The sequence below is a fragment of the Vidua chalybeata genome, chromosome 29, assembly GCF_026979565.1.
Source record: "Vidua chalybeata isolate OUT-0048 chromosome 29, bVidCha1 merged haplotype, whole genome shotgun sequence".
Lineage (NCBI taxonomy): Eukaryota > Metazoa > Chordata > Aves > Passeriformes > Viduidae > Vidua > Vidua chalybeata.
In genome coordinates, this window is record NC_071558.1 from 2,357,292 (window position 1) to 2,371,012 (window position 13,721).

The 13,721-nt window shown below is 48.8% G+C and overlaps 1 protein-coding gene across 9 annotated transcripts in view; it reads right to left on the reverse strand.

The window, feature by feature from the left end:
- UBAP2L (ubiquitin associated protein 2 like) overlaps positions 1–13,721 on the reverse strand; it is a 29,251-nt gene that overhangs the window by 3,438 nt on the left and 12,092 nt on the right. For all 9 annotated transcript variants that reach the window (XM_053966882.1, XM_053966883.1, XM_053966888.1 and 6 more), the window contains 16 exons: positions 11,575–11,627; positions 10,045–10,130; positions 9,433–9,604; positions 8,380–8,581; positions 6,960–7,237; positions 6,509–6,681; positions 5,638–5,827; positions 5,023–5,077; positions 4,426–4,600; positions 4,159–4,231; positions 3,322–3,517; positions 3,128–3,216; positions 2,433–2,486; positions 1,764–1,845; positions 403–620; positions 209–314 (listed from right to left, as the gene is read on the reverse strand). In XM_053966882.1, coding sequence (XP_053822857.1) covers positions 209–314; positions 403–620; positions 1,764–1,845; positions 2,433–2,486; positions 3,128–3,216; positions 3,322–3,517; positions 4,159–4,231; positions 4,426–4,600; positions 5,023–5,077; positions 5,638–5,827; positions 6,509–6,681; positions 6,960–7,237; positions 8,380–8,581; positions 9,433–9,604; positions 10,045–10,130; positions 11,575–11,627 — 2,202 coding nt within the window. The remainder of the gene's footprint in view (positions 1–208; positions 315–402; positions 621–1,763; positions 1,846–2,432; positions 2,487–3,127; positions 3,217–3,321; positions 3,518–4,158; positions 4,232–4,425; positions 4,601–5,022; positions 5,078–5,637; positions 5,828–6,508; positions 6,682–6,959; positions 7,238–8,379; positions 8,582–9,432; positions 9,605–10,044; positions 10,131–11,574; positions 11,628–13,721) is intronic.

A 13,721-nucleotide genomic window follows, 5' to 3' on the forward strand; every position in this document is an offset into this window, starting at 1 on the left:
AGGGCATGAAGTGATCTGTAACCCCCAAACCTGCTCCAGACCTGGATGCAGAACAATCCTGGGCCTTTCTAAGGATAATCAAACTACTTGGGAGCGGCACCTCTGGAATTTTTCTCTATTACTGCTGTAAGACAGCAGTCCCTATCACAGCCAGTAAGACTGGTAGCAAGCCCTGCTGCTGTGGAAAGTGCTCTTGTGGGTCTCTTACCAGTGCTGTACCCATGAGAGCCATAGCCACTGGGCTGCTGGAAAGGGGTTGCTGATGCATTGACGCTGACATTCACACCATGCTGCTTGGAAGAGGTAGGAGCAACCTACAGAACAGAGAGGAGCAGAGTGAGAAGAGGCTTTGCTGTGCCACCCTTCTGTCCAAATCGCAGACCCTGCCTCTGGGAAACTCACAGGGAACACGGCGGGCCCATACTGGAAGGTGCTGGGGAGCCCTGGTACCCCTGTGTAGTATGGCAGACTGGTGTAACTGTAGCCAGGAGGCAGCGCCGGGTTCAGGAACGTCTGCTGTGTGGTGTGGTGAGTCTGGGTCTGGCTCTGCTGTGGCTGCGCCAGAGTCGTTGCAGGAGCAGGGGAAGAGGCATCACCACGGCCAAATTTTGTTAAGTCCCCTGAAACAGAGGAGGTGAGAGTGAGGAACAGATGCTAGATCCTGGCCCATTTCAACTCAGCCCAAAGGTGATCTAGTCTTTTGATAAACAGTGACTTCAATCACTTCCCCTCCCCCCCACCTCCTGTCAGTGCCAAGGACTGTGGTCCTCAGACTTTTGCACACTGATAAGGTGAAGCTGTTAATTGCTCCTTGGCCCTAACAGGACTGCAGAGGCAAAGGGAAGCCACAGTAGCTAAGCCCCCAGTCTGGCACTGGATAAACCTGCTAGCAGAGCCTGATGCTAGAGCTGTCCCTCGTCCATCTCTATGCACCACCAGCAGGACTGAACACAACCCAGATCCTTGCCTGGGCTGTGCAGGGCTTGGCTGCAGGGCTGGGGGAAGCTCCCTGTTCTGATCTCGAGGAGTGTTCGCTTGGCTCTTCCATGAAAACACTCTCCAATTCAGAGCTCACACAGCTCAAAGCTCATAGGGCTCTGAGCTTTCAGCCTCAGCTAGGCAAAAGCACTTCCACACAAACCAGCTCCTGCCAAAGCTGAGGAAAAGTGGTGCTGGAAAAAAAGAGTGAACCTCCAAGTGCAACAATTCCTAAAGCACGTGAAAGCTCAGCACAGTCACTGCCCACTGTGGATTGGCAGTGCGTTAATGCACTTACCAAGGTCAGTGTGAGGTCATGCACTCACTGGGTGCTTGGGTTGAGTTTGACAGGTCTCAAATTTCCTCACTTGCTTTCTCCATGAGACTGTCCCATATAAAAAAAAATTCATTTCTCTGTATTTTGTGTTTCTTTCTATTTTTACTCTCAGTGCTTGAGAAGCACTGCTTACCACCTGCCTCACAACCACCTGGAAAGCAGTCCCTCAGCTGTAGGCCTTGAAGAATCTTTCAGCCTTTCCTCACTCCCTTTCTAACTGCCCCATTGAATCCTACTTGCCCACCTCTTCCCAGTATCAGACCTTGACACAACCAGATGCTCAAAGGGAAGGTGAGAATTTAGCTGTGAGAAGCATGCTCCAAACCAAAAGCAGTGCAGGAGGCACAGTGCAGGTGCAGAGGTAGCTCCAGTGGACAGAGACACTGGACACTAGTAGAAGCAGCACAAACCCTGATAGGATGGGAATCAGAGCACTCTTTTTCCCTACCAGAGTATGGATTGCTGCTCAGGCTGCCATCTCTTCCAGTCAGTGGTGTGGTGGGTGTAGGGAATGGGATGCTGTAGTAATCCTGATGAATAAAAACAAAAGACATTTTATCAGCTCTGTCCAAAGTGCAAAGCAGTATATTTGGGAGAGAGGAATTTCTGTACTGTAGCTGCAAGATATGTCTGAGTATTGCAGTCCAACCAGCCACATCCAGGCTGATCACGACCTACAGCAGCCCCAGGTTTTTGTAGCATGTACCATCCCCCTCATCTGGCTATTAGAAGAACCAGATAAGGTCTACTGGTATGCACCTCTTAAACTGGCTGGACTTTCCCCCCCTCTTCACAATAAAATGGACATGTCCTGTTACTAAATAAAGCCCATTTTCATCAGGTATTTAGTCACTGGCTCTGTCACGGATCAGAGGTGAATCTCTATAATAGCCCTGCTGTTGTAACACGTGCTCCTTGGCTCCACAATGAATACTGCTGGATGAGTAACGCATGCTGGCAACTCCCCACGTGCCAAGGAGCAACTGATAACTCCTCACTGCTGCTGTGGAGAGGTGTATCCCCACAGCACCCCACATTGCCAGCTCTTGAGCTGACTTGTCTCTACCCAAGCAGCACCAGTGGAAGTGGCGTGTCCTTGTCATTCTGCAGTACTCACCAACGGGAATCTTGTCTGGAGCATTTGCAAGTCATCATATCCATACACCTGTGGCTAGAAAAAGAGCCAGAGATGACACTGGGGACATGGACGACGTGAGGACACCCAATTTTAGATTAAACATTTAGATAAACACGAGAGAAAGCCAGTCAGCAGCCACACAAGCCACCAGGTGCAGGCAGCCAGAACCTCGAGATAGGTTGATGCTACCAGAAGTTTCTGTGAGTTGCTCAAAGGAAAGTGCTCCAGACCATAAAGCCATTCAACAGTTTTTCTCTGGGAATCATCTCAAAACTGAAATCTGTCCTCACCTTTAGGAGAGGGTGTGACACACACCCCTAGACTTTGTGGCTGTTGCTACCCTTGCCCTGACTGCCCTTTGTCACACCATATTTCTAACACAGCTCTGCGCTTCCACACACTGTGCTCTGCCCAAGGGCTCTTAAAAGGCTGGGGAGGCTGCAGAGAACAGGCACGTAGACTCTGCCCTGGGGTGAGCACAACACACATTTACCCCCACGGGCACATGGAAATCATGGAAAAAACAGCAGGTCCAAACTCTGCCTGTCCAAGGCAGTCCTGGCTGGGCTATGGCACAGTTTTTAGTTTCCCCACCATGTTACATCCCTCCATGCTGCAGAGGGGGCTGGGAGGGACCTGGTGGCATGACACACACACTGCAAAGTTCCACTCACCGGATAGGCATGTAGCAACCCCGGAGCCATGATGTATGGATTAGGCAACAACGGTGGGACTCCAGGAGGGAGATTGGGAGGGGCTTTTCCTGAGAAAGGAGGAGAAAGGAAAATTCCACAGTGAAGCAAACAGCAGAAGCTCGCTCGCTCAGCCCTCACACCCTTCTCTGGTACAGCAGTAGCCAGGAAAGTACCTGATGTGGTTGCAACAGAGCTGCGAGTCGAGGCAGTCACTGTGGAGTTGCTGCTGAGGCTGAGGCCCAGGCTGCTGACACTGCTGAGGCTGGATGAAACGCTGACAACTGGTGGGGCAGCTGACACCGTGCTGGAGGAGGTGGAGAAAGTACTAGCAGAAGAATGGAGGCTTGCTTCACTCTCCACACTTGTGTGCTACAGAAGGAAGGAAGTAGAGTCAGGGGATCAGGCAGATGGAACCAAGTGCACAGGTACCACAGGACATTTGCTACACAGAACGTTAGGCACCTCTGTCTGCATCTGGATATTTCTGCAGTGAGCCTGGCTTAAGTCCAAAGTCCTGACAGCAGCCAATCCCTAATGCTTACAGATCTCTCTCATGGTTACATCCCAACACATCTGTCCAATGAGTGGAACAGGGCTTGACACCACATTTGCAGCAGGGTGATTTATTCTGCTGCAAAAGCCAATACCCAGGAACTGTACTGCAAGAGCTCCAGCAGTAGAGATATTTGGTTCCACTTCATCAGCTACCAGTTTGCTCTGACATGTGGCTGTGACTCTGCAGCACCTTCAAGGGCTACTACAGGCTCAAAAGCAGGCACTGCTCAGTCAGAAACAGGCAGGGTGTCAACAGCCTTGAGCCAGCAGTGCACAGACAGTGTTCTGACATTACCCCCCGTCATCTCTCTCCACACAGCATCCAAACTCCAGCAGGACAGGCAGCAGCCTGGCAGCTCCTGCCACAACCCCAGCCCCAAGGTCAGGCCCCCCAGCAGACCCTGCCAAGCAGAGCAGAAACGGGGTACACAGTGGGAGATCATACCCAGACTCACCAGAAGGGTTGAAGTCGATGTTCGCCCAGAGGATGTGGATGAGGACAGACTGTTCTGCTGGGTGGGTAATGCACTGACAGGAAGAGAAATAAAACGTCAGACCAAGGTGAGAGAGTCAACATCAGTAGCACCATCCCATTCCCCATCTGCTTGAATGGGATGAGTCATCTTAGTCTTCCTCATTGCATGAGACAGACTCTGATGCCTGCTATAGATTCCTGCTTCTAGTTCTGCTTCTTCAGAAATCCACCCCTTCCACTCGCTCACCTGCTGAGCTGGGCAGTGGTTGTACTGGGGAGCTCCTCGCTGTGGCTCAGGCTGCTCAGAGCTGTTGAGTGTTGGCTGGCTGTTGTCAGCAAGGACGATGCAGACACCCCATCGTTGAGAGGTGCAATACTGGGAGCAGAGGGGGAGTCGGATTTCACTGCAGGGCCCGTAGCACCTGAGAACAAAGCTTTGGGTTAAGGGCAGCTACTGGCAACTTCCAGAGGGTAACACGAGGACAAGGATCAGCAAGTGCTCAGCTAGAGGAGCTTCCCTCAGTGCTGCCAAACAAATATACACTTATGATTGTGTTCTACATCTCACTTCACCCCAACGCTACCAGTGGCTCTGCAAAGAGCTTCAAGACCTACAGATGAAGTGCCTTCCACACCCAGAGAAATTATTGTCATAGGTGACCCTTCAAGGATCTCAAGGATCAGCAGAAAGCTGAATGTTTTGAGGCAAACAAATAATCTGAATGGCAGCAACTAGTCCAGCAAAGAAAAAACTTGCTATCAGCACACATAAAGCTTCTCATTCAAAGCAGAGAACATGAGCACAAGAGATACAGGACACCCACTGTACTCACAAGACTCTTACCTTCGACAGCCTGTGTGGTTTGTAATGGCGTGGGTTGTACAGAACTGAAACCATTCTGAGGAAGAAAAGAAAAAAGGAGTGCTGGGCATTATAGCTGCACATTTCCAGAAGCAGAGCTAGTGTCACCTCCCTCTCTCACTCTCTTGCACAGTTATGGAAAGGTCCTGCTACCAGCATGTGTCAGCAGACTGTGTGTGGGTCAGTCCCAAGGTCTGCATGGTCCCCAAGTGTATATTAGAGAAATCAGTGCAAGAAGTTTCTCTGCTGCTGCCTCACCATTCTCCATCCAAGTTCATTAGCCAAACCTAACGTTACTGAACTGGTGTGCAGCACACAAGAACCAAACCCCTAACACAAAACAAAATTCTTTGTGTGCATGCCCCTCTCTAGCAGGGTAACTCTTCATGACACAACACATGCCCTGCAATCAACTGCTGTTAACCCCAGTGGTCCAGGCCCAGGCACAAAACAGAAGAGAGCTCTCATTAGAGCCCACGAGCCATACAGTGAGGCTGAAGGATCACAGAACTATTTGATAAGCCATTCAGCTTTCCCCAAGACACTTCACACATGAGGCTCACTCAGCACAATGGGTGAGCAAAGCTGCTCTCTTACCTTAGCCTGGGTCAGATCTTTCTGGGGTGAAGAGGAGATAGAATTTGGGTATCGCCTCGTCTGGGTGGATCTCTGTTCGTACAGTGGTCCCTGAGCACTGTTCTGGGAGGTAAATGTTGCTGTCTGTATTGTGCCACTCTGGTAACCAGACTCCTGGCTTTGATTGGACGAAATTGTGGATGAAGATTCACTACAAAAGGGGGAAAAAAAAAAAGTGTTCCTCCATTTTCCTCTAAAAACAGCCCTGCTGTAAGCTGCTGGCCCAGACTGGGCCCTTCACTTCAAATACTCAAGATAAAAAGCCCCAAGCATCAGTATAAAGGCACCACATGAAGCAGCCAAGCCAAGAAACGTGCCCAGAGAGCAGGGCTAGCCCAGCCATGGACATCCAGCTGCAGCCTTGCCTCACACACTGCTGTGCCTTAGTCAACCCTTCATGAGCTGCCACCACTCAGGCCCCAGTGCTCAAGGGACTGGCCAGTTACTAAGGGTCAGCCCAACAGAAGACAAACACACCACCACCAAAGATACTCCTACCCCACTGTGTCCCAGTTTGCCAGGCAAAAAGAAGGACAAAGCACTCAAATCTGTTCAAAGACACGGAGCAGTTGTGCTGGGGATTCCCAGTCTGTGTTTTCAACCACACAGTAGCAGAAAAACTGTTTTCTGTGCAAGTACCGCAGGCCAAAGAGCCACAGAGCTGCCCAATGAGTCTGCTGGCAACTCGTGCTTTGCTGTTGCATACATTGTCCCCCCTTTGTGACCAAAGCACAGTCAGAAAGGGTCTACTAGTATGCACGACAACTCAAGTCCACAGGATCAGCCAACTTCCAAAGCTGCCTGCTTGGATGAACAGGTTGCTGGTGCCCACCTGGCCGAGCTGGTGTAGAGGCTGCTCTGAGACTGGCTAACGGCGGCGCTGGTTGTGGGCGTCGATTCATACTCAGCAAGAACAGGCTCTGAACCAAACTGTAAGGCCCCAAACTGCAGGTTTAGCCCTGAGATATCTGAGGAGCCAGGCATTTCCACCGCAAGTGCAGGAATCTGCAAGGGAGGAACAACACAGCGGGTCAATCATTCCCAGTGATTAGCCCAGAGAATGACTTTATTACCCTCGTTTCCCTGCACACAATGGCACTTAAAGGCTTGCAGCCCCTGAATTACACTGTTCAACCCAGGCAGGCACACAACTCCATCATCCTCACAAACACTCAGTGCTAACAACAGGGAGGCCAAGCCCAGACCTTCCCTCAGCAGCCCAAATGGCCGTTTTTGCAGCTCTAACACAACTCGATGTCTCTTTCCCCACCACTGGTCTGCACCTTTGATGTTAATGATGCTTTTTTCTTTTGCTGCTTGAGCTTCTGCTGTGCTGGCTGGGGACTTGAGGACTGGTTGTCCGAAGACCCTGGAGACATCTGGGGAACCGGATTGGTTTTGCTGGGCAGTGGTGAGGATGGAGGTGCCGGCGTGGTTGTGGAGGCAGTCACCACAGGCTGCTTCTCCTGCATGAACACTTCTATCATGGTTGAAGTTGATGTGAAGCCCTGACGCTTGGTGAAGGGACTATGCACAGAAGAGTCTGTTGGGTTCTTGAGATCTATGGGACAAGACAGCAGGGTTTGTTTCCTTAAAAATAAATCAAATTCTGATGCTTATCAAGAAAAATAAACCCTTTTCCTCTATGTTTCATCCTGAAGCTTGTTAGAGAGCAGAGAACTTAAGCATCTCTGCTCCCAGCCTCACGCTCTCACTACCACCAATGCCAGTTCTTCCCTCAGTTGCTTCCACCATCCCTACAGGACAAAGCCAGCTTGCATGGCAGAAGTCCTCCATTCTGCAAGGAAAGCTGTGCTCCAGAGTCCCTCGTGTGGAGACACTGCGTGTCAGAGTCCTGCAGGCCACTTCCTTCCCATCTCTGTTATCAGTCCTGCATTCCATTGCCTCACCCTTCTCCTGCAGGGACTAGGTATCTCCAAGCAACATCACTGCTTGGGGCTGCCTGCCCTCAAGTCTTTGCACCACCTTCCTCATCTGACTAAGCCTTTCCACAGTTTATTCAAAATCAACTCCTATTCTCTGTGACACTCCTCTGAGGCTTCTTGTCTGAGAAGATCAGATGCTGCCAACACTGACTGCCACTAGGACAGGGCTCAATTTTTCTTCAGCTTAGATTTGAACCAGAGCCATTTCCCTATAAAAAGCACAAGCTGAAGGAAATGACACCAGCACTCAACCACACCAAAACTCAGCTTCTCATGTGAAAAGAGCCTCTCAATCCCTGTTTATTCCCTCATGCCAGCCCAGCGATAGTTACTTCTTGGCATTTAAGAGCAAATCCCCTTAAAATTCCCTTAAAAGATAGTAAGAGTTCAGCAGGGAGAAGAGGCTGACAAGAGCTCGTATTTGGGAACTATTCTCCAGAGGTGCCCTTTCAGAACTTTTTCTGGCACAGCTTTACACCGGGAAGTAGTTCTGTACACTGAGAGGCTCAGGAACACCAGATCCCTGGCCCTGAAACTGTCTGGAATGACAGATTCAACTGTTCCAAGTATAAAAGGGAGAGAGTCACACACACTATTACATTTTAGTCTCACTCACAGCTCTCTTTAATTTTTCCAGCTCAGCTAAACTGGCTGTGAAGTTGTGAACAGATCCTCTGCTGAATGCCTCCCACCGGGCCCCTGCAGCTCTGGGGGAACACATTCCCTCCCCTCTGGGGAGCCACGCTGCTTCTCTTACCGTACTGCACCAGAGACGAGGTCTGTGTGGTGGATGCCATGTCCCAGGAAGCAGCAGTGGTGCTCCCAGCAGGCTGGGTGTGCTGAGCTGCCAGCTGAGCCAGTGCCTGGGCTGTCTTGAACTGCTCCAGGAACTGCGACCCTGTGGTACTGCTGCCTTTGGCCTCCCCGACATCTCCAAACCCTTTCCCCAACATGCTCACCTGCAATTTCAGCAAGGAGATAAAGTCAGTGTCTCCCACGGCTTGGAACTTGGCTCAGAGGACATCTCTGAACATCAGCCCAAGCGCACTGTACCCTGCTGCTTCTCACTGGGTGCCTCAGCTCAACACTCTTGAGCTCCAACACTGCTGGCAGGAAGGGCTCGTGTTTGTTTCCCAGCCTCCATCGTGTGTGAGCACAGGTATGCTCATCTCTTGCCCAACCCATGCCATGGTACAGTGTCACAGGGGGTTACAAAGGGAGTTAACAGACAGGATCTTAAAAAAACATACTAAATTATTTTCATGCATTCAGTTCCACTAAAAGAAAAACACCAGGAGACCTTGGCTTTATAGTTAATGTGGTTTTGAAAATCTTTCCTCAACTATCTCACCATTAAGTAAACAAATTTTATTTCTTTTTGTTGAAGTTACACAAAGCAGCGTCTGCCCAAGTCTATGCACATCCCTGACTCTGACTCAATGTCTCCTTCCTTCTCCTGTCAGAGGGTGCCAGCATTCCACTCCACACTAGCTCCCAACCAGTTCTGTTTCTCAAACTGTTGAATTACAAGCCCTGGAACAAAAGAATTTTCCTTTCCTTTAAGCAGGAATGAAGCATTTCTTGCAAATCTGACAAAGGCAGCAGGGGAAGAATTATCACAATTATTTCAAACTGAGCAATGAACTTCAGGCCACTGCTTTTAAAGCAGACTAGCAAATTATTTCACTCTACCAGCCCCAAGCAGCGAGCATCAGGACTGTACTTCCTATATTACCCAAACAGATACAACAACAGGGGATAAAAGCAACCTCAGCCAAACACCCACTGGCAGAGACCAGCATTTCCTTACCATGCTGTGGTGAGAGAAGGAGTTTCCAGAGGCAGGCTGGGATAGAGCACTCTGTTTAGAGTTGCTGAACACCAGTGGCTGCGCCAGGGAAGGAGTCTGGGATGACTCCAGGTTTGTTGACTCATTCTCCATAGAAGAGGGTGTCTTTCCTAGCAGGACTGCAAGATCAATTCTGGGTAGACAAAGACCCACTGAGGTTACCAGAAGCTCCCACTTCCATGAGAACAGTATTCCCCCTCGAGCCTCACAGCTTTTACTTTACAAATTGAAGGAACCTGCAGAATGCTAACTCACAACTGCCAGTAGCAGCCTCAAAAAGACAGACTGACCAAGCAAGACCCTGCATGGCCTTTGATTTTAAGTCACACTTTACATTAATTTAACACAGCAAAATGCCCCCAAACCTGAAGAACCAGCAACAGAGCTTAAGAAAATTCTAATCCAGGATTAGGACCCAATAACTCCTAAGTCAACTCTTCCATTTAAATCCACCCCATCTCATTCAGAGCTGCTGCATTTTAGCTAGCTAGTAAGGTTTAGTTGAAGATGGCAAATTGCTCCGAGACTCATGTGCCACTTTTCCAGGTAAACAGCATCACCATGGGTTCTCACCTTTGTCCAGCTGTGATTGTCACATTCTCGGCAGGCAGAGGCACTGAAGAGACATTGGAGGCTGTGAAGATCTTTGTCTCTGACAGCTGAAAAAGGAAAAAAAGAATCCAAAAGTGAGAGCAGCACCTTATAACAGTCCCTATGACACAAAGCACACGAATGTTTGAGACAAACAACCACATAATAACTCAAAAAATTCAAGTGCTTAGACTGAAACTTCTCCAGCATTTGGCTTTCATCAGAATCAGCTCCTATTTCATTTGTTTCTTCTCAGGCAAGCACATAAGTCATCTGCCAGTGGGGAAAAAACCCTCTCAAATGCTTCTACAAATTTCCCATAGTCCATAAATCCCCTAGGGCTGCCCTAGGACTTCGGGGTGCTGCTCTGAGTCAATGGCACGTAGCACAGACCTGCAAAAGCCCCTGCACAGAAGGTGCAAGCACTGGTAGCAAAGTCAAAGAGAAACTTCAGATCCACAGCTAAGCTCCCAATGGTCTGGGCTCACTTGGATGATCTGACCAACAGATCAGCTATGGAAGGGAAAATAATACTGCTCAAAATCTGGTGGATGTTAGTGATGACCTGTGAAACATGGCCTGAAACATATCTGAACACAAACAGTTCTATTGCAGACCGAGGAGCTGCTACAAACTGAACTGCCAGAGTTAAAAAGAAGTAAATCCAGAACTCCTGGGAGCATCTCACACACACTGAGGGTAAGAAAGGCTCTCAGAAGCTCCCTTCTAGCAGAGACCTGACTGAACAAAGGAAAGCTGCTTATATCTCTGAACACAGCAGCAGTGCTTCCCCCAGGCAGTGCCTGGCAAACAAATGCTTGCCATGCTTGCCCATTCTGTGGGCTGAGCCAAAATGGGCACACAAAACTAACAATGATACTAAAATGTCCAACTCTGCTCCCATCTGCAAGAACACAAGTCCATCCTTGATTCAGAGAGGGACTGAAGCCCATTTCAGAAGAAAGTTATAGATAGGCATTAACAGAAGGTGCTAACAATGTCCACTGAAGGAGACGAGGGCGAGAACACAAGGTGGTGAGACACACCAAAGAGTGTGTCAGAAAGTAAAGCCAAGAGCTTCTTTTCCATTCAGATCACAAGGACCAGCAGAGGCACGTGATGTGCATGAAACCATGAAACTGCTGCTGGTGTGATCAAAGGCAAACCTTCCCCAACTGCCACACCACCAGAGGAGTGGAGCAAGAGTCCTGTGTGGAGTCAGGCCAGTTTTGGGAAGAATTCCATCTTGCAGTTACAGGAAATGAGAGGACCAGCCTCAATGCCCCAGGAGATTTCTTCCTGTCTTGGGCTCCTATGACAAGCTCTATAACACATATCCTGTAGAAGATGTAACAATTTCTTATTCATCATAGCAGGCTGGGAGCCTGCCTGGGGTTCTGTCCATGGTTTGGGGAGGATGGGCTTTGAGCTCCCCTGGCAGCTCTGTGTGTCCAGACAAGACAGCAGCCTGCTGGAAGATGCACAGAGGAGATGGGCTCAGAAAATACCTACATCTTCATTCCAGTCCTCCGTGCCCCATTCTTCTGTCGCTGCCCTCCATGCACCTAGAAGGACAACAACAGGTACAGAAGTTATGCATGCATCAAAGCTCTACATCCAACAGCTAGAGGAGCACTGGGGAGCTTTGCAGGCAGCCAGGAGGATTTCTATTTGCCAATCAGACAAGTTAAAGTAGTCAACTTCAACCCAGGCTTTACGGTCAAGGTACCGTGATGGGATTGCCTCTGCCTTGCTGGTGCAGGCTGGGATGAAAAAGAGGAACTGCTGGGCTGGCAGTACATCTTCCCAACACCCAAAAGGGAAGCTGAGCTCTGCAAGGAAGCCCCAGCATTGTCCCCCCAGCCTCCTTTTGCCATTTTCCTGGCTTCCCCTTGTACTGCAGCAGCTGGAGGTTTGTGCACCTGCAAGCAGCTCCTCCCTCGTGGGCTTCCTGCCAGCTCTGGCACAGGATCTCACCATCCAGGTAAACCTCAAGTTTTATAGAAACTTAAGGATAACTGAGCCATTCCCATGGTTCATCTTCCACCCCACCAAAAAAAAAAAAAAAGTTTTGAAACCTCAGTGCTCCAGAACCTCCTGTGCTCAGGCAAATAGCATTCAGAAAAGAAAATTTATTGGATTCCTGCATTTTCTGTGACCAGTTTCAGAGATATGCTCAAAGTGTGCAGCTTGAAGTACCAGGGAGAAAAGCAGGAAACCTCAGCTGCAATCCAACACAGCACAATTTAGGAATTTAGGTGAGCAAAAATTTACCAGAAAGTAAGAGTTCTGCCTGGCTGCATTTTCAACTTGTTCCAATCCTTGCTTCCATCACAGTTTAATCTCTGTACTTTGAATATTATGTGCCAGTTTCAGACTCCATTTAACAACTAAAATTTGGTTTGGGAAGAGAGCAGGAGCTTTCACATCCCCATAAACCTCAGGGCATAAAGCCAGTCTCATTTTGTGCAGCTTATTTCCAGTCCACACAAACCAGATCAAGAAAATCTGAGAGCACCAACCAGAGTTAATCCTGAAGACACTTACTGGATGGAACAAGCTGGTATCAGCCCTTTTACATCATAAAACAAAGTGTGTGGGGAAGGAGAACATTCTGAGCTCTTCTGCAGGACACAGATCTCCCCATACAGACTTCACTTGTGTGTTTAAACAGCCACTTGTCTAGACTTGGAGGATCTAGTGCATGAAATTAAGTATCGGTGAATTATTCTTTTTTTCATTGCTTTTTTGTCTTCCTTGATGAGTTGAGCCAATTCAAGAAGTCTCCCAGGATTTATTTTTTTATATATTCGAGTTTGAAATACTGTTATTAATACAACAATACTTGCTAGAGTGCCAGAAGTCTTAAGGCACACTACCCCTTCCTCCACAGCCAGAACATCAACACATTCAATGCAAAACACATCTGCAGTTTAGAAACCTACATTCCCACAATCCTTAGATTTTTGGTGCCCTCACAGCAGTAGTGGGAAGGCTGCTTTCCAAATTTTCATGGATCAGAAAGATCACCCTAGCCTGAGCCTGACCCAAGAGGTGAAGTGGGAGCTGGATGTACCTGCAGCTGGCCCAGAGAGCAGGAAGACAGGAGAGCTGCCCCAAGAGCTTGTGCATGCAGGAACATAGAATGGGGCTCTTAAGTCTTGTTTGTTCGGGGAAAATAAGAAAAGAAAAAAGAAAAGCAGCACTAAAAGCAGAAGGAAACCCTGCAGATGAAGAACAGCCATTGACAGGGCTTTCCCAGCAAGTCTACCCCTCAAATATCAGCCACTGACTCAGCATGGCTCGAGCTCCCCACACACAAAGGGGCAGATGGAGAATCAAAGACCTGAGATATATTCACCAGGAACACTCCAGAAAGCTCCCAACTAGCACAGCATGGGAAGCTTTTTTAAAGAAACCAACTGTATCCTTCTCCATCAAGCTCTTCTGAAGGGGAGAGCTGCAACACAAGCAATACCCTGAGCTTCCTAACACCATTTCAGAAAGGTGTTCTTCTGAACAGCAAGCTTTCCTCTCTGCTTTCAGAAAGCCCTTCAAAAAGCTGCTGGTCTTTAAGCTCCTCAAACCAAGAAAAAGAGGAAAAAATAAAATTAAGCCAACAACATGTGCAAATATGAATGTGGCAAAGGAAAAAAAAA